At 42.6% G+C, this 19,498-nt stretch overlaps 1 protein-coding gene across 1 annotated transcript in view; it reads left to right on the top strand.

Annotated features, from left to right (window-relative positions):
• Nucleotides 1–6,430: 6,430 nt before the first annotated feature.
• Nucleotides 6,431–19,498, top strand: part of LOC123505183 (AP-3 complex subunit beta-2-like) — a 51,890-nt gene continuing 38,822 nt past the window's right edge. The window contains exons 1-3 of the mRNA XM_045256346.1: nucleotides 6,431–6,795; nucleotides 14,719–14,794; nucleotides 15,462–15,632. Of these exons, the coding sequence (XP_045112281.1) occupies nucleotides 6,587–6,795; nucleotides 14,719–14,794; nucleotides 15,462–15,632 (456 nt within the window). The 5' untranslated portion in view covers nucleotides 6,431–6,586. The remainder of the gene's footprint in view (nucleotides 6,796–14,718; nucleotides 14,795–15,461; nucleotides 15,633–19,498) is intronic.

Here is a 19,498-nt window from a genome sequence, read left to right as displayed (position 1 = left end):
GAAATTCATTAGAGGGGAAGGGAGTGAGCAGAGCAGAAGGGGTGGGGTGGGGGGTTAGCGAAGCTATATAGGCCTCTGGTAGTGCCTGCATGTAGTGCCCACAGTAGTATAAATAATATTTATTCAGTTTATAACCCTCCTATACCCTTGTTTGTTTCCCACGTAACATGTCCCTCCCTTCCTTTCCTTCCCCCACTCCCCAAGAAATCAGACTCAGTACACGTATTTGGCCTCCTTCCTCCTCCACTCCCCAGTTGGAATCAAGTAGTAAATGCGTATTTCGCCTCCCTTCCCCCCTTTTGTGGATCACGGATAATGAGCCAATGTACCCACACCTCTCTACCTTCATGCTTAATTTGTTGTGCTTGCCTCACTCAAGTGCAACGGTGGAGTGAGTATTTTCAAGCATAAATCTCATGAAAACAAAACTGAGAAACAGACTGTCAACTAAAACTATTAGTGGGATGCTTCACACAAAAGAATTATATCAAATTATAATTGTCATGATTTTGAAATAAAAAAGAAATGGTTAAAAGAATGAATAGTGAAATGTACAAGAATAATTTAATGTGAGCAGGAAACAGCAGCTGAAACCACTGCTGATGATGATGAAGTAGAAGACTGATGTATGTTAGGCTAAACTAAGGTAGTTCGTTTTGTTTTGTGAAAGAAGTAATTTTTTTCTACCAGCATATTATAATAAAGTATTGCAGTACGGTACTTACAGAAAGTTTCTTAATTTAATTTCACTACTTCAAATATATTCATATAAAAACATTTTTAATTTGATTATATGTACATATATTATCGAGTGTGTCTACTGATTTTTTACCTATATCTACTGAATTTTTCCGTACATTTCTACTGAAATTTCACCTGCGCCATCTGGCAACACTGCCGAGGAGGAATGTAGCACGCTGTATCCAGAGGTGAGCTTCCCTCTCATGAATTTCCGCATTTTCTTGTATTTCTTCCCTCTAACTGATAGTGTATTGTTGTTGAAGATGTCAGAAGCATGTAAATAGGTTATTGCATACAGATTGAAAGTTCAGCTTTGGTCAGATCTTCATGTGTTATACCACTCATAAATGGAATGTGTTTACTGGCATGGCGGCGTGAGACCGTGGATGAGGATGGCGATGATGCCGGGAATCGTCTCTCCACCGACACTTGTTTATAGTGACTACTAATTAGTTACAATCACTGCAACTACTGGCGGTCATGTCTCTATGTAACCACTACAATACGTGCTATTTGCACTAGCAGTAATTTGCAGCTAAAAGAAGGCGAGAGAGATGGGAGGAAGGAAGGAGTAAAAGACAAAGTCCATAGGTGATAGATGGAATTTTCAAGGACAGAGGCAAACACTGGGAAAAGTTGAGAAAAGAAAAGATCAAGGAATCAGAAGGTAATAGATATATAATATCCATTGGTCTTCACTATCTTGAGGGCGGCGGGCCCCCCCCAAATAGATATTCTGGATCCGCGCCTGGATGGTACCACCCCCCAGCGACACTCGGACCACCAATGTGAGCATTATAGGGCCACGCCTTAAGGCGGCACTGGTAGCAGACTGCATCAGGATGGTTGTGCAGGCTGCAGGCCAGCGACAGCGGCAGGCCAACAAGAGAAAGCAGTGAAGAGGTTAGGTTAGGTCAGTTTAGGGTAGGTTAGGTCAGGTTAGGTTAGGTTAGGTTAGATTAGATTAGGTTAAGTTAGATTAGGTTAGGTCAAGTTAGGTTACAAATACCAGTCATGATAAAACTTTTTACGGGAATCACTATGAGAGTATTTTCGAGAAGCTATGGTCAGTTTTACGTGGTGCTGCAGCTGAGCGCCATCCCAGGCAAGCCGAGGAACAATGCACCCGGACACCTGCGCAGCACTGCTCTCCACAACCATAACTTAATCAATCATCATAACAAATAAACAAAAACAAGGAACTAAAAAAAAAAATGAAAATGTTAAATCAACGAATAAAGAAAAAGCAAACACTAAACAATAAAAAATTAAAAGGAATATGAAAAAATAGTCATAGATATGCACCTGAAATTAATATAGAAAGATAAATATACAATGAACAAATGAATAAAAATTGAATAAATAATACGCACAATAAAAAGTAAAATCAAATGATTACGTAAAAGAACAAAGATGCCTTTACGACAGGGAAAAGCAGGAAAAAAATCAAATAAACTTATCAGACGAGTTAAATATATAAGAGAAAATGCAAATAAGTTATAAAAAGATAATAAATGGATGAATAGAAAAAATATAGAATGAATAGGATTGAATTTGGAAAGAAGTAAGTAATTGAAAATAGATAGGTTGCGTAACGACCACATAAACAAACATATTGATAACCAATTAATCACTATCTTTTAATTTTAATTCTTCATACATATCTCTTTCACATCACACCTTGTCTTCCTCTTGTGAAACTCGTTGACATCACACTCAGTTATGAAGATATCTGAACGTTTTTCTTTACTTTTTATTTATGGTCTTTCTTTTATGGTCTAGACTCTAAAGCAACAGAATGACCGACAAAAATCCCCGTTAGAAGATACCAGTTCCAAAAAATAGTCCAAAGATTATTTACATTCGTTGCCTTTGTCCGAAATCATCGTGTCTTCCTTCTGAACCTTCTTAACAGCTTGTAGAAGGGAGCAGGAACCCACAGCTTGCATGCCGACGTCCTCGTCGAGCTTCTGCTCTTCGTTGCCTTTCATTGTAGCATGAATGACTGTTTTGTAATGCATGTCACTACAAAACTGCGGAGTGCATGTCTAGATTATCGTGACTATCGTCTCCTCTTCTCCTGAACCCCATGAACAGTTTGAGGAAGGGGCCAGGAACCTCGGAGTCTGTTCCTCAATGTAGTGGGAATTAATATTTTGTAGACTTGCCGCGTGTTTAGATTATCGTCCCTTCTAAGCCTCCCTCCACCCCCATGAACAGTCTGCAGAAGGGCGCAGGAACTCACAGTCCTCGTTCTCACTCAATGTAGCGAGAATGAATGTTTTGTAGAGTCGCTGCGGAATGCATGGTTAGATTAGCGTCCCCTCATCTCAATCTTCTCAACGCCCCTAAGCTAAGACAGATTTTTTCGAAGTAGATTTTAATGTAAATGAGCATACGTATCAATGTGGCCTTTGAAAACATGAAGTTGTGGTGAGAAAACAAAGCATTGCAAAGCACATGGATGTTTATTAATTAATTTATTGATCTATTTACTTATCATTTTGTTTATGTGGTGTCTTGTGTTAATTATCATATCTCAAAATTATTCTATCATTTATGTTATCGCCACCACCATCGTCATCATTCCCTTGCAAGGCTTGAGGGTCACGTGTGTTTCGCTGCCTTGCTGGGATGAGATGTGACTGCTTAGCGTGCTTGTCTTGTCACTACTGTGGCTCTCAACACTGACGAGGAGCCACCGACTGCAGCGCCAAGTGTTTGAAATATACTTGATGGTTTTGTTTCTTGTCATGTGTTGCGCAGTGTGTCTTAAGGCCCGTCCACACTAGGATACTTTGTTTGAAAACATTGTTTCCAAACTGTATGCAAACTGTTTCCGAAAACTTGTTTGCAAACTGTTTGGAAACAGTTTGCAAACAATGTTTCCTGTCCACACCTCAGTTGTCGTCATGCCTTTGATGAGTGTAGAAGTTGCTGCAGCAGCCTCTGCATTTTACTTGGCACTGTTGTCAAGGAAGGGCAAGAAAAAGAGAAAGACATGGGTGAGAAAGTTTTTAGAAAAAGGACACTCACAGAAACTTTAGTGGCTATTTCCCGCAAATCATCCATCTTCTTCATTCTATCTTTATAGTCTTCACTTGTAATATCCTACAATACTGGGGATGAATGGAGTAATTCAATTAATTGTAGAGTTTTTTCTGTTGACCACATGGTCACTCCAAGTCTCGTGCGGGTACTGATGATTCATTGTCGTACCACGCGCTGCACACACCCGCGTGCACGAAAACACACACACACACACACACACACACACACGGCCCGGTAGCTCAGTGGCTAGAGCGCTGGCTTCACAAGCCAGATGACCGAGGTTCGATTCCCCGGCCGGGTGGAGATATTTGGGTGTGTCTACTTTCACGTGTAGCCCCTGTTCACCTAGCAGTGAGTAGGTACGAGATGTAAATCGAGGAGTTGTGACCTTGTTGTCCCGGTGTGTGGTGTGTGCCTGGTCTCAGGCCTATCCGAAGATCGGAAACAATGAGCTCTGAGCTCGTTCCGTAGGGTAACGTCTGGCTGTCTCGTCAGAGACTGCAGCAGATCAAACAGTGAATTACACACACACACACACACACACACAATGTTTCCCATTCTGGATGGGAAACACATACACGAGAAACATTGTTTCCAAACTGTATGTAAACTGTTTGCAAACAGTTTGCATACAGTTTGGAAACAATGTTTCCAAACTGTATGCAAACTGTTTGCAAACTGTTTGCAAACTGTTTCCAAACAGTTTGCAAACTGTTTGGAAATAATGTTTCCAAACAAAGTATCCTAGTGTGGACGGGCCTTAAATTAGGAGCACTAATTGTTCGTTGTTTATTTATTTATTATTTTCATGCACCTTTGTTTTGTGGTTCATGATCTTGTGTGTGTGTGTGTGTGAATGTGTGTGTGTGATTCACCTCGGTCGTCTGCTGGTCACCCAGCCAGTCTTTCCCATTACGAAGCGAGCTCAGAGCTCATAGACCGATCTTCGGGTAGGACTGAGACCACAACACACTCCACACACCGGGAAAGCGGGACCACAACCCCTCGAGTTACATCCCGTACCTATTTACTGCTAGGTGAACAGGGGCCACACATTAAGAGGCTTGCCCATTTGCCTCGCCGCTTACCGGGATTCGAACCCGGCCCTCTCGATTGTGAGTCGAGCGTGCTAACCACTACACTACGCGGTGTATGTGTGTGTGTGTGTGTGTGTGTTTTCCTTCGTGCATAATCAAGTGAAAGATAATTGAGCCACAGGTGTTCACAAGTGTTAGCTTCGCATCGCCTTTGCAGTTACGTGCTTTTATGTCATGCAGTTCTTAGTACCGTAAAGTGAAGCAAGGACGTGAGGATGTCCACAGCAGGAGTAACCTCGTGTATTGTTAAGTAACTCACACTGGAGAGGCCCGCAGTGGCGTGTGTGTGTGTGTGTGTGTGTGTGTGTGTGTGTAATTCACCACGGTCGTCTGCTACTCACCCAGCCAGTCTCCCCCATTACGGAGCGAGCTCAGAGCTCATAGACCGATCTTTGGGTAGGAATGAGACCACATCACACAACACACACCGGGAAAGCGAAGCCACAACCCTCGAGTTACATCCCGTACCTATTTACTGCTAGGTGAACAGGAGCCACGCATTAAGAGGCTTGCCCATTTGCCTCGCCGCATCCCGGGACTCGAACCCGGCCCTCTCGATTGTGAGTCGAGCGTGCTAACCACTACACTACGCGGTGTGTGTGTGTGTGTGTGTGTGTGTGTGGGACGTTGTGGCGTGGGTGAGTGCGGTGGCTGGACTCATGCTAAAATTTTTTGTACCAGTAGGAGATAAGTTGATTAGTATGCTTGTACCGCAACAATGAGGTCATATGGCGCCGCATGTAAAAAAAATCTTAAAACAATAGAAGACTAAATAAAATAGATAAAAATCAATTGATAGCAATGATAATGACAATAATGATAATAAATAAGTAAAACAGAAGAAAAATACTGTTAAAGCTTACAAGAAATCTAAGCTGAAGTTACTTTGGTGCCTTATTTCCACCGCTATCAACATGCAAGCTTTCAAGGACATGGCAGGCAGTGCTAATGGTCCTTCCGTTGTGTCTTTAATACATATTCAGTAGGGTAAACACCCATGAGAAGCCGGCTAGTCACCTCTGTGGCTTTCGAAAATAGTCGTGATAATAGAACAAAACACTTACGAACATTGGTCATATCGGCAGTGACGGTACACAGCCAGCAGGCAATGGGACACCCGCAACCCGCAACTCGATCCCGTTCAGAGCGACTAGCACCTCTATGAGCCATGCATTACATATTCTGAAACACTTCTACGCCCCACCTCTTCTACTTTCAAGCTCTACTTAAAGTCTACACATGATTTCAAGGGTATTATTTACTGTTCTGTTGACAGATTAACAAGATTTATATATTATTTGTGGGACAAACAATATTGAGAAACCGACAAGTCATCTGTGTCCTTGGAAAATCCTCGTGGTGCATAGAAAGAAACGTTTCAGAATACGGGTATACATAAGCGTGTTATCATCCATCAACAGGTGTCGCCGCCCCGTACATGACACGAAACAAGTCGAGGCGATAATAGATGCGCAGATATCATTGTGTACGTACATTGTTTCTGCTGTTCCCTTCTGCCCTGAGTCACTGAGGGACGGGAGTGCTGAGAGGCAGTCATACGGCACCTCGCCACCAGTCTGCTGCTGGGGACACGGATGGGAGGGAAGGAGCGGGAGGAATTAAAAGGAAGACTGCAGTAGATTTATCAAGTGTTTACAAGTAAAGTAAATAGCCGTGTGTGTGTCTGTGTAGGTGCCATGTGTGCCGCCACCAGTAGGCCTGTCATCGTGGAGGGAGCGTGGAGACTTATTAAAAGACAGGAGCAAGATGTTTCCGCTGCCACTTCCTTCTTCGCCTCCTCCTCGTCCTCCTCTAGTGCTGCCGCAGCCCCCTATCCTGATGTCGGCTGTATGGTGGACGAAGACGCAGCCATGCCCCTCCCCGTCTCCGATCTGGCCGCCGGCAGGTGAGTGGTGGTATATGGTTGGTGCGTGGCTTAGCGTTGTGATGGTGGTGGTGATAGTGGGTGGTGCTTGTTGGTAGTGGTGGTTGTTCTTCAAGTTATTATTGCTGGAGGTATTGTTGTTGTTGTTGTTGTTGGTGGTGGTGGTGTAATTGTTGTTGTTATGGTTAGTGGTGGTATGGTTGTTGTTGTTGATGTTACAATGCCAGTGGTTACGGTAGCTATCTTGTACAGATGTGATACAAACCAGACTTTACAATTTGGTCTTTCTTCGGACTTCGGACCTCACCAATACATACCTACTACTATAGCGCTGCTTCTCCTGTTACTGCTGCTACTCCTGTTACTACTACTATAGTAGTACTACTACTACCAGCTCTTCCACCGTTGTCAATAAGTTGTTATATTGCAGCGTCACGAGAAACTAGTCTTCACTCTGTTCTCATTAATGCATGCATGGGGCAGGCGATGCTCGGCCTTGTGTGTCAGCGTTAATCACCGCGGGGAGCTAATCTATTTACGATGATGGCAAACAAAGCAACTGTTATCATTGGTTTAGAGATGTAGTATTTCTAATCTTTAATTGAAATTCTGTGATCTTGATAAGCTGATTGTTCTCGTGAATCTAATCTTATAAGAAAGCTTAGTCTCACAGTAACAATTGACCACGGCAACACCTACACCCCTAACAGCAACAACACCTGTAGCGTGCATGGGTTGACTGGTGACTTGCCACCACCTGGCACGTGACGCTCGGACCTGGCGGGAGATGAGCATGGGGGATTTCAGTGTCACGAGGTTGTGTGTGTGTGTGTGTGTGTGTGTGTGTGTAATTCACCACGGTTGTCTGCTGGTCACCCAGCCAGCCTTTCCCATTATGGAGCGAGCTCAGGGCTCATAGACCGATCTTCGGTTAGGACTGAGACCACAACACACGCCACACACCGGGAAAGCGAGGCCACAACCACTCGAGTTACATCCCGTACCAGTTTATTGCTAGGTGAACAGGGGCTACACATTAAGAGGCTTGCCCATTTGCTTCACCGCTTTCCGGGATTCGAATCCGGACCCCCTCGGTTGTGAGCCGAACGTGCTAACCACTACACTACGCGGTGTGTTTCACTGTTTGATCTGCTGCAGTCTCTGACGAGACAGCCAGACGTTACCCTACGGAACGAGCTCAGAGCTCATTATTTCCGATCTTCGGATAGGCCTGAGACCAGGCACACACCACACACCGGGACAACAAGGTCACAACTCCTCGATTTACATCTCGTACCTACTCACTGCTAGGTGAACAGGGGCTACACGTGAAAGTAGACACACCCAAATATCTCCACCCGGCCGGGGAATCGAACCCCGGTCCTCTGGCTTGTGAAGCCAGCGCTCTAACCACTGAGTTTCCGGGTGTGTGTGTGTGTGTGTGTGTGTGTGTGCGTGTGTGTGTTGATATAGGGACAGCAGACACGGCCCACATGCACGCGCCCCATCCAACCTGTGAGGAGCCGAGGCAGTGCTGGGCATTGGTTTCCAGTGTGTTGCAGCCTGTGCGTGTGAGATTCGGCAACACCATGCTACTGGTGATCATATTATTCATTCTACACTTGTCCAGGCTGTAGTTGGTGGACAGGCCAGCTATCATAAACTTGTTGGAGGCATGCAAGCAATACAGGAGAGCCAAGGAGGCCGTCTATTAAAAGCTGTCCAGTGTCCACACCAGGAAACAATGTTTGCAAACAGTTTGCAGACAAAGTTTCTTGTCCAGACCTCAGTTGTCGTCAGGCCTGCGATTAGTGTCGGGGTTGCTGCGGTAGTCTCTGCCGTTTGCTTGGTATGTTTTGTATAAATGAATGGAAGGACAAGAAAAAAACGTGAGGAAATTTCTAAAAGAAAAGGAGACCTTTTATGATTACGTACTTGGTTCTAGCAGATTTGAGAATAGATGGAGCAGGTTTCACATATTCTCTTCAAATGCCCACGACTGAATTTTAGATAAGTTTACGGATGGTGGATCGAAAGATATCTCGAAAGGATGCAAAATACAGGAAGGCCGCAAACATCGTGCGGGTATACTGATTCAGCGTTACCGCAGCACACACACCAGTGCTTCCATGAGTTGATGAAATCTTACCCTAGATTTTTGTCGATTTTATCCTAGATTCGAGTGTTTTACCCTAGATTGTTGAAGTTGCCCATTAATTGTTGATTAATACACCCTTATCATACATAAGTTTAAATATTGCCCCCTCCCATCCCCAAACACACACACAGGACTACACACTACAGCCACTACTGCGGTTGCTCTGTGTGGACGCGTCCTCGCAAGTGACTGACTGTATGTGAACTGTGATCTAACCGTCCGAAGGTCCAAAACGTGTACGCGTAGTAGACGGGTGAGTGGAGACTGGGGAGAAAGGGGATGGGGTGGGAGAGTGAAGGGATGATACAAGTCACGGGGATGATTGTGTACATGAATCGAACATGAAAGAGAACCAGCCTGCCACCAGATTGGCACCATTCAAGCACACCTATCCATAGGACGGCAGATTACCCTAAAATTACCCTGGTTTATGCATTACCCTAAACACTACCCTGAGAAGCGTCCAATGACCCTAGTTTAGGGTATTTTACCCTAAAATGGAAGCACTGACACACACACACACACACACACACACACACACACACACACACACACACACACTTTTCCATTCTGGATTGGAAACATATATACTTGGAAATTGTTTGAAAACAGTTTGCATACCGTCTGGAAACATTATTTTGAAACTGTTTGCAATTTCCGGCTCTAGTTATACAGACCGTGGGCTGTGGCATGGCGGAGGGAGTGACACAGCGCGTGCGCGTATGAAGTATACAATCGGGTGTCAAAATTCAGAGATCAGCGGTTGCAGATGCATGTGCGGATTCCATATTAACATATTACGAGATAGTATCAAATCATGACATCCTCAATGAAGTGAATGCGTAAATGAATGCGCACTCCGAATCTGCCATGTGATAGCTGAAAAAGCCGTGTGTGTGTGGAAATATCAACAAATTCATATGTTGAAATACATAACATCAGTATGGGACAGCAGCATATAAACTTAACTGATGTTGTAGTGACTCGCTATCATAATATAAGGCATTATCTGAAGTGTTTTCTGACATTGTGGTATCAGTCATGGAATCACCAACTTGTTAGATGTCAACTGAGCAAGATGAGCAAGCAGCTCAGTTTCCGCAGGCTTTGCCTGGTCTGTATGCCTATCCCTTAGTCATAGATAATAATATTATCATTCATGAAGAATACTCTGCAGGGTGTCACCGGACGGAGATGCATGCAGGCTGTGTGCGCGTCACCCTGTCCTTCATTGTTTAGACATGATTTGTGATCAGCAACCAAGTACGTATCAGATATGAAATGCACATTATAGTATCACCCTATGTATAAATGGATAGATAGATAGGTGGATAAATACATAGATAGTATATGCGGCCCAGTGTCCGGCGTGAGTGGCAGTGTGGTGCAGCTCTTTATTAAGCGACACAGACGCCTGCCCTGTGTTTACGTCGGCGGAGTTCGCTTGGTGGCCAGCAGGGGTCTTCCTCCCGGCTAGTCCTCCAATAGAAATTTTAGTTGTGATTATTGAGTCTTTTGATTGGTCAGGACACCTTGAGGAGACACCTTGGAGTGCAAGACGCCAGCCAATGAGAATTCTTGTGTGAGGAAGTTGAGTAGTGATTGGAGGGGCGAGAGGGACGGGCGGGGAGACTGCAGGACTGCAGGAGTGTTGTGCTGGCCAGCTGTCAGGTGATCCCTTTGAGTCCATCAATCTCGCCCTGCCAGCGGGTCACGCCTGGCCACCAACACCATGGCCGCCACGGGGTCCTACAACAACGAGCGGCCTCCTTCAGTGGACGCTGATTACTCAGCTGACCCTGCTTCGGGGAGCTTCTTCAGCACCGAGTATAAAAAGTGTGTCCCCCGCCTCTCCATACGGCGCCCTGCCCGGTCTCTGGCAGTGGCACCAGGATCTTGCACCTTTTTCATTACTCTTGTTTTCCTTGTACAGACAGTGCCCCTTGTATTAACACAGCAATGGCACCGTCCCTCCTTCACCTTTACATTTCAAGAAGCATAGAGAGGAATGCTGCTGACACTTGCTGCTCAGTCACTTTTAATTGGGACAGTGTCTTTATTCTTTGAAGACAGTTTTTTTTTTTTATCCGCAAGAAAAGGAAATGCTAGACCTCAATGCTGTGTTTTATATAAGCTCTATCATTTAACTTGCTTTGGTTTTCCTTTGAACACACTTGGGACCTTAGTAGAGAGAGATGCATTAGTGGTCCAAATGGCCCTTCATAGATAAGTGGGGCTTGTTTGGAACACATTCAGTATGGTGCTCAGGCTTTTGTAAAACAAAAGATTGTGTCGTTATTTAACCTCTGCTACATGCAGTCAGTTGATTTGATCTGCAAGTGAAAGTAGAATGGTAAAATAATATCAGAGTCCTCACGTTGGTTTTATTTTATTATTAAAGACATAATTGACTGATTTATTAAGACACCACAACATTTTATAGACACACGAGCATGGGATTCATTCCTTCACATTAAGTAACACTTTTGTTTAGTTTTTCTTCCTTAGTCTATTTGAATGTTGTAAAAGTTTCTGTTGAACTCTGGGAAAAATTTTAATAGTAGTCCAAATAAAGAAAATGTGATAATTGCCATTCTTTAGTGTCTCCACCTTCATTGTAATGGACTTGCTATAAAATTAGACATTGCTACAGCTGTGGTTACCAAACTGGGCAGTGTTTGGAGGATACAAGGGGACGTGTGAAGTCATCTGTCCAAAAATCATAAAAAGTATGCAATGAATTATTCTGTGAACAATGAGAGATGGAGATGACTGGTAGGAGGCGAGGTATGTCTTATTTATCCATTGCCACTTGCAGAACTTATTACTTCTTGTAGTTTTCCTTTTACTTCTTATGTAACCAGTTTTGCAGTTTGTAATTTTCAGTCACCCAAATCCTCTTTCCATTAATTTAGCTCTCCTCACAAGTTTTGCTACTGACATCAACAACACTGTTGCTGCTGAGTGATTTATCATAACCCACTGACACGCCAATTCAGTAAAGTTTGTAGTGACGGGGGTTTGTGGGGATGTGCATTCATCAGAAGTAAAAGGGATTGTCATGCATGGTAGTTTGGGAACCACTGCTTTGTTAGGTAGTTATTAGCTGCTATTGCAGCCAAAGTGTTTCTTTACGTAATGTCAGATTTTGTCACTAAAGGGTTTGAGTGCTAAGGAGGAACAGGGCTGAGATGGGAGTGTTGTCTAGAGAGAATAGTATTCTCAGCATATGACTGGTCAGCCCTCACTTGTACATTGTGTGTAGACCTTGAACTTGTAGACATATATTCCCTGTTAGATCTTCTTGCCCTTGTTTGAGTCATGATTCTGATTTATTCACCCTGCTCAGTAGATAACTAGTCAGTGCAGCTCATGGTCTGCCTCCACGACACCATGCGTTGCTTCTCGCTCTTGCTGTGTGTGATGCACCTTGCTACTGTCTTGTGCTGTGATGGGGACATTTTGTGCTGCTGTGTGTTTTGTCGTACAGATCATATTTCTTGCTCTTTCTCACTGTATTGTTGCATCACTCATTGGTATTAGCTGTATGTACTACTGTCACTATTCCTCAGTGTTATTTGTTGTTGTGTTGCATTGTCACTCATCACTGCTGTCTGGTGTTGTGTTGTGTTGCATTCTCACTCATTACTGTTGTCTGGTGTTGTGTTGTGTTGCTACTCATCATTGCTGTCTGGTGTTGTGTTGTGTTGCATTGTCACTCATCACTGCTGTCTGGTGTTGTGTTGTGTTGCTACTCATCACAGCTGTCTAGTGTTGTGTTGTGTTGCTACTCATCACTGCTGTCTGGTGTTGTGTTGTGTTGCATTGTCACTCATCACTGCTGTCTGGTGTTGTGTTGTGTTGCTACTCATCACAGCTGTCTAGTGTTGTGTTGTGTTGCTACTCATCACTGCTGTCTGGTGTTGTGTTGTGTTGCATTGTCACTCATCACTGCTGTCTGGTGTTGTGTTGTGTTGCTACTCATCACTGCTGTCTGGTGTTGCGTTGTGTTGCATTGTCACTCATCACTGCTGTCTGGTGTTGTGTTGTGTTGCTACTCATCACTGCTGTCTGGTGTTGTGTTGTGTTGCTACTCATCACTGCTGTCTGGTGTTGTGTTGTGTTGCATTGTCACTCATCACTGCTGTCTGGTGTTGTGTTGTGTTGCATTGTCACTCATCACTGCTGTCTGGTGTTGCGTTGTGTTGCATTGTCACTCATCACTGCTGTCTGATGTTGTGTTGTGTTGCATTGTCACTCATCACTGCTGTCTGGTGTTGTGTTGTGTTGCATTGTCACTCATCACTGCTGTCTGGTGTTGTGTTGTGTTGCATTGTCACTCATCACTGCTGTCTGGTGTTGTGTTGTGTTGTGTTGCATTGTCACTCACTACTGCTGTCTGGTGTTGTGTTGTGTTGCATTGTCACTCATCACTGCTGTCTGGTGTTGTGTTGTGTTGCATTGTCACTCATCACTGCTGTCTGGTGTTGTGTTGTGTTGCATTGTCACTCATCACTGCTGTCTGGTGTTGTGTTGTGTTGCATTGTCACTCATCACTGCTGTCTGGTGTTGTGTTGTGTTGCATTGTCACTCATCACTGCTCTCTGGTGTTGTGTTGTGTTGCATTGTCACTCATCACTGCTGTCTGGTGTTGTGTTGTGTTACTACTCATCACTGCTGTCTGGTGTTGTGTTGTGTTACTACTCATCACTGCTGTCTGGTGTTGTGTTGTGTTGTGTTGCATTGTCACTCACTACTGCTGTCTGGTGTTGTGTTGTGTTGCATTGTCACTCATCACTGCTGTCTGGTGTTGTGTTGTGTTGCATTGTCACTCATCACTGCTGTCTGGTGTTGTGTTGTGTTGCATTGTCACTCATCACTGCTGTCTGGTGTTGTGTTGTGTTACTACTCATCACTGCTATCTGGTGTTGTGTTGTGTTACTACTCATCACTGCTGTCTGGTGTTGTGTTGTGTTGCTACTCATCACTGCTATGTGTTGTGTTGCTACTCACTACTGCTGTCTGTGTTGTGTCATCACTCATCATTGCTGTCTGTGTTTTGTGTTGTGTTGCTACTCATCACTCCTGTCTGTTGTGTTATGTTATCACTCATCACTTAACTTGTTACTCATTATTGCTATTGTTTTTGTTTATCTTTACAATCTGTGCATTGTTCATTTTACTTTCAATCCACCAAGTGTCATCATGGGAATGTGGAATCAGAGGTCTGAACAGAGCACTATGATGGAACTGTCACAAAACATAGTCACCAGGCAGGCTGTTATAACAAATATGGATAACACTTGCCTGAACACAGGTGTTATCCATTGGAGTTCACTCTTGGCTCACCATTGGTCAGTTTTAACACAAATGATGCATGAATATCTACACTCAAACACTTCCACACTTTGAAACATGTGTCTTTATTGTGAATCATGGCTTTGCTACGTTATTGTGTTCCGTTTTCTTGTTTCTTCCTGCATCTTCACTTGACAGGTATTGTGTTTTACCCTCACTATCACTGCTGTGTTAATGTGGCTTTGAGATACTATTTGCATGAAAATACTCTGAATAATGCATGTGAAAATTATTCTTTCAGTCATAGTAATTATTAATCAGATGCAGGCCTTTGTGGTAGTGAGTAAAACACTTCTCACTGGCATTAGTAACAGGTTTACTTGTCCAACATTTATGCATCCAAGTCACTGGTCACCAGATATTTTACAAATCACTTCAGCTGGTATTAAAATGTGTATTGGTAGTCATCTATGTTGTTTTTGTTTCAGACATGAGGACTTGAAGCAGATGTTGGACAGTAATAAGGATGGGCTGAAGCTGGAGGCCATGAAGAGGATCATTGGGGTTTGTATCCTGTCATATTTTCTGCAGTGTGCCTCAACTCACAATATTTAGCTTTCATATGTAGACCTCTCTCTTAACCCCTTCAATACTGGGATATATTTTTACCTTGAGATTTGTGTATGATTAGACCATTTTATTTACATTAGCCAGAGCCTTGATGAAGCTGCATAAAATCACCAAATAGTAAGGAGATTTAATATGAAAATGCAACATGGTACTGAAGGGGTTAAAAATGTGTGAAGATCCATTGATACTTGAGCCATGTTCACTGACACATGAATACACTAAGTAAACAGACCCATGCACCTTCCCTCATTCCTTTCAAGTCTCATTCCCTTAACCTCTTATTTATTGATTTATTAATTTATTTGTTGACCTTGCTATTCACATTATTCTTCTGTGTATAATTTGCTCTTCTGACTTGTTTCCATTGGTAGTCCACAACATGCTTCATGTGTTATCTGAAAAGTTCATACAGTACTATTTTCTCTGTAGGTGATAAGAACTTGCAATGCCATGCTGTATGCATTATTATTAACTTTTTGTTATGGTGCAGCTTAATATCTTAAGTTGTTTTGCAAATTTTTTTGTGTGTAAATGTAATCAGAATTTTTTTAAGTCAATATTATCATATCCATTATTTGCCAACCCCCTTCCCTTACTTCAGATGGTGGCGAAGGGCAGGGACGCCTCAGAGCTCTTCCCAGCAGTGGTCAAGAATGTGGTGAGTGCTAACCTGGAGGTGAAGAAGCTGGTGTATGTGTACTTGGTGCGCTATGCTGAGGAACAACAGGACCTGGCACTGCTCTCCATTTCCACCTTTCAGCGTGCTCTCAAGGTGTGTGTGTGTGTATTTACCTAATTGTATTTACCTAATTGTAACATACGGGAAAAGAGCTATGCTCGTGTTGTCCCGTCTCCATATCTATTAATGTCCAGCTTTTTCTTAAAATCATGAATATTCCTTGCGTTGACCACTTCCACGTCTAAACTATTCCATGCTTCCACCCTTCTATGAGGGAAACTATATTTTTTCACATCTCTCCTATAAGTGGCCATTTTAGTTTTTCCCATGCCCTCTCGACATTCTTTCATTCCACATACACAGATCTTCCCTATCCATTTTTCCATGCCAATCATCACTCTGTATATTGCTATCAGGTCTCCCTTTCTCTTCTGTTTTCCAGGGTCGGAAGTTGCATTCTTTTCAGTCTGTCTTCATAAGTCAAATCTCTTAAGTCAGGCACCATTTTGTTGCAGCCCTCTGTACTTTCTCTAGTTTCCTTATGTGTTTCTTTAAGTTCGGAGCCCACTGTATTGTTGCATATTCAAGCCTCGGTCTTATCATTGCAGTAATTATTTTCTTCATCATTTCTTCATCTAAATATACGAACGCCACTCTTATGTTCCTCAATAAGTTCAATACTTCTCCAATTATTTTGTTTATATGTCTCTCTGGCGATAGGTCATTGGTAATTGTCACCCCAAGGTCTTTTTCTTCATGACTGGTTTTATGTCTTCATTTCCTATCTTGTACATACTCCTGATTCTTCTTTCACTCTTGCCAAACTCTATTTTCTTGCATTTTGTCGTGTTGAACTCCATTTGCCATGTACAGCTCCATTTCCATATTCTGTCCAAGTCTTCCTGGAGTAGTTCGCAATCTTTGTCACATCTCACTTTTCTTAACAATTTTGCATCGTCTGCAAATAGGCTCACATAACTGGACACCCCATCCACCATGTCATTTATGTAGACCGAACATTACTGGTGCCAACACTGATCCCTGTGGAACTCCACTCTCCACCAAGCCCCATTCTGATGGTCTGTCCTTAATTATTGTTCTCATTTCTCTTCCTACCAAAAGTCTTCCATCCATTTTAGTAAACTGCCATGCACTCCTCCTACCATTTCAAGTTTCCAGATCAGTCTCCGTGTGGTACCTTATCAAAGGCCTTTTTTAAATCCAGATATATTCCATCAGCCCAACCATCTCTTTCCTGTATTACATCTATCACCCTCGAATAGTAACATATCAGGTTTGTCGTGCATGAACGCCCTTTTCTAAAACCAAATTGACACTCACAAAGTATGTCATTTTTCTCCAAGAAGTCTGTCCATCTATTCTTCACCACCCTCTCACACATCTTAGCTACCACACTTGTAAGTGACACTGGTCTATAGTTCAATGGGTCTCTCTTGTTACCTGATTTATAGATTGGGACAATGTTAGCTCTTTTCCAGTCTTGGGGCACTACACCTTCCCTTAATGAGGCATCAATTACTTCACAAACTTTTTCTGCCAGTTGCTCCTGCATTCTCTTAAAATCCATCCTGATACCCCATCAGGTCCCACAGCTTTTCTCACTTCTAAACTCCCCATCATATTCTTGATCTCCTCCACAGTTACTTGAAACTCCTTCATAATCCCTTTCTGTTCCATTACCAGTGGTTTGTCAAAAGCAGTCTCCTTTGTGAATACCTTCCGAAAGCATCCATTCATAGCCTCTGCCATTTCCTGGGATCTTCACTGCATACTCCATTTACTTCTAAACTTTCAATACTTTCTCTATTTTTGATGTTGTTGTTCACATGTCTGTAAAAAGCCTTGGTTGGTCTTTACATTTATCAATTATATCCTTTTCTTGTTTCTTTCTTTCTTCTCTTCTAATCAACACATATTCATTTCTTGCTCTTTTGTAACTTTCCCACTGCTTAATCCGTCTTTTCCTTCTCCACCTCTTCCATGCATCCTCTTTTCTTGTTCTAGCCTTTTCACATCTATCGTTAAACCAGTCCTGCTTTCCAACTTCTCTATGTTGTCTTATTGGTACAAATTTTTCTCACCTTCTTTGTATATTTTTATAAATTCCTTCCACTTTTCATTTGCTCCTTAGCACTCTTGAATTTCATCCAATTTGTCTCTTGAAAGAATTTCTTTAGGTTTCCAAAATCTGTCTTGGCATAATTCCATCTTCCCACTTTATATTCTTCATTTCTTCTAGATTTCTCTTCATCTATCACCTTGAACTCCAAAACTGCATGATCACTCTTTGCTAAAGGGCACTCCACCCTCATCTCCTCAATGACCATTGGCTCTGTACTAAAGACCAAGTCCAGTCTTGACGATGCTCCCTCTCCTCCAAACCTAGTATCTTCTTTGACCCACTGAGTTAACACATTTTCCATTGCCAGTGTCAATAGTGTATTTCCCATGTTGTCTCTGATCCTTCCATTGACCAGTCCTCCCAACACACCTCTTTACAATTAAAATCTCCCATCATTATAGTTCGTTCACAGCCACCCAACATTTCTTCCAGACATGTTCCTGTATCACTTATCATTTCTTCATATTCCTGTACTGACCATGCATTTGTCTTAGGTGGTACGTACACCACTATGTAGTGCCTCTTTTTCCTTCATTAGTTTCTGCTCTGATCTTTAGCACTTCTGCCTTTCCCATACCTTCTTTCACTTGATCCACCTTTATATCTTTTTTAACCAGCAACATCACTCCTCCTCCCATCTTACCTACTCTATTTCTTTTCCAAACATTATATTTCCTTCTCCAACCATCATCAGGTCTTCTCCTCTCTCAGTTTTGTTTCAGTAAGACCCACAATATCTGGGTTCTTGTCCCTCAAGTAATCGTTGAGTTCTAAAATCCCGATATCACTCCATTTATGTTGGAATACATTACATTCGCTCATACGTAAGTTTCTTTAGTCCTTTCTTGCTGTACTTTTCTGGGTTATGAACCACTTCCTCAGTCTCATATCCAAGATTCTCCAGAAAAACTCTTTCTTCTCTCTTCTGTCCTCTCTTCATTTTTTTCAAAGCCTCCTTTCTCAACTCATTTAACATTTCTCTTTCCTTTTCACCGAGATCTCTTCTCAACCAAATCTTCCTTGTTGTTTCCTGCTGGGCTAGCCTCCATGACTTCTCCACCAATTCATCTACATCCTTTTGTGACTTAAGTTTGATTCTTATTGGCCTCATACCTTCTCCTGTGAACTTTCCAATTCTATGGAAGTCCTCTATTTCTTGTACTAGGTCTTTTCCTCCTCCTGCACCACATTAATGATATTATTTATCACCTTTTTATGTTTTCTCTCTCTCCATTTTACTCGGTGTCTTATCCTCCTCCACACCAAATATCACCACACATCTCTTTTTGTCTACAGTTTCCCTCACCAATGTCTCATTTGACTTAATAACCTTCACCACTTTCTCAGCAATCTTCTCTTCTATGATCTGTTGATCTATAATTTCAGCAAGGCCCAAAGTTTTCTCCCAGACTCTTTGATTTCCTTTTCCAGACTTGCAACTTTGTAATTTACCTCCTTTCTTTCCACTTCCTGACTTTTTTCCATTCAGCCTGCTTCTCCATCACTTTTCCTAGAGATTCTCCACATTTTTCGCAATTCACTTTAATTAGCTTAACTTCCTCTTTCAGTACTTCATTTTCCTTCTTCATATCGGCACACTCTTTCATTACATTGTCATAACTCGTTTCCAGGCCCCCATACTTTTCAAACAGTTTTTCAATTTTACCTTCCAACTCCAGAATTTTCTTCACATAAATGCTCTTCTCCATTATTCCTTGAAATCCTGTGAAATCTGATTCATCTTTCGAGTTCACGGCCGCCATGTTGCGCAGATGTAAACAAACCAGCTGATGGCTCAAACGCAGGCTACAGTTTA

Source organism: Portunus trituberculatus, chromosome 17, assembly GCF_017591435.1.
Source record: "Portunus trituberculatus isolate SZX2019 chromosome 17, ASM1759143v1, whole genome shotgun sequence".
In the NCBI taxonomy this organism is placed as follows: domain Eukaryota; kingdom Metazoa; phylum Arthropoda; class Malacostraca; order Decapoda; family Portunidae; genus Portunus; species Portunus trituberculatus.
Note: the sequence above shows the minus strand (reverse complement) of the source record. Positions and strands in the feature narration are given on the sequence as shown.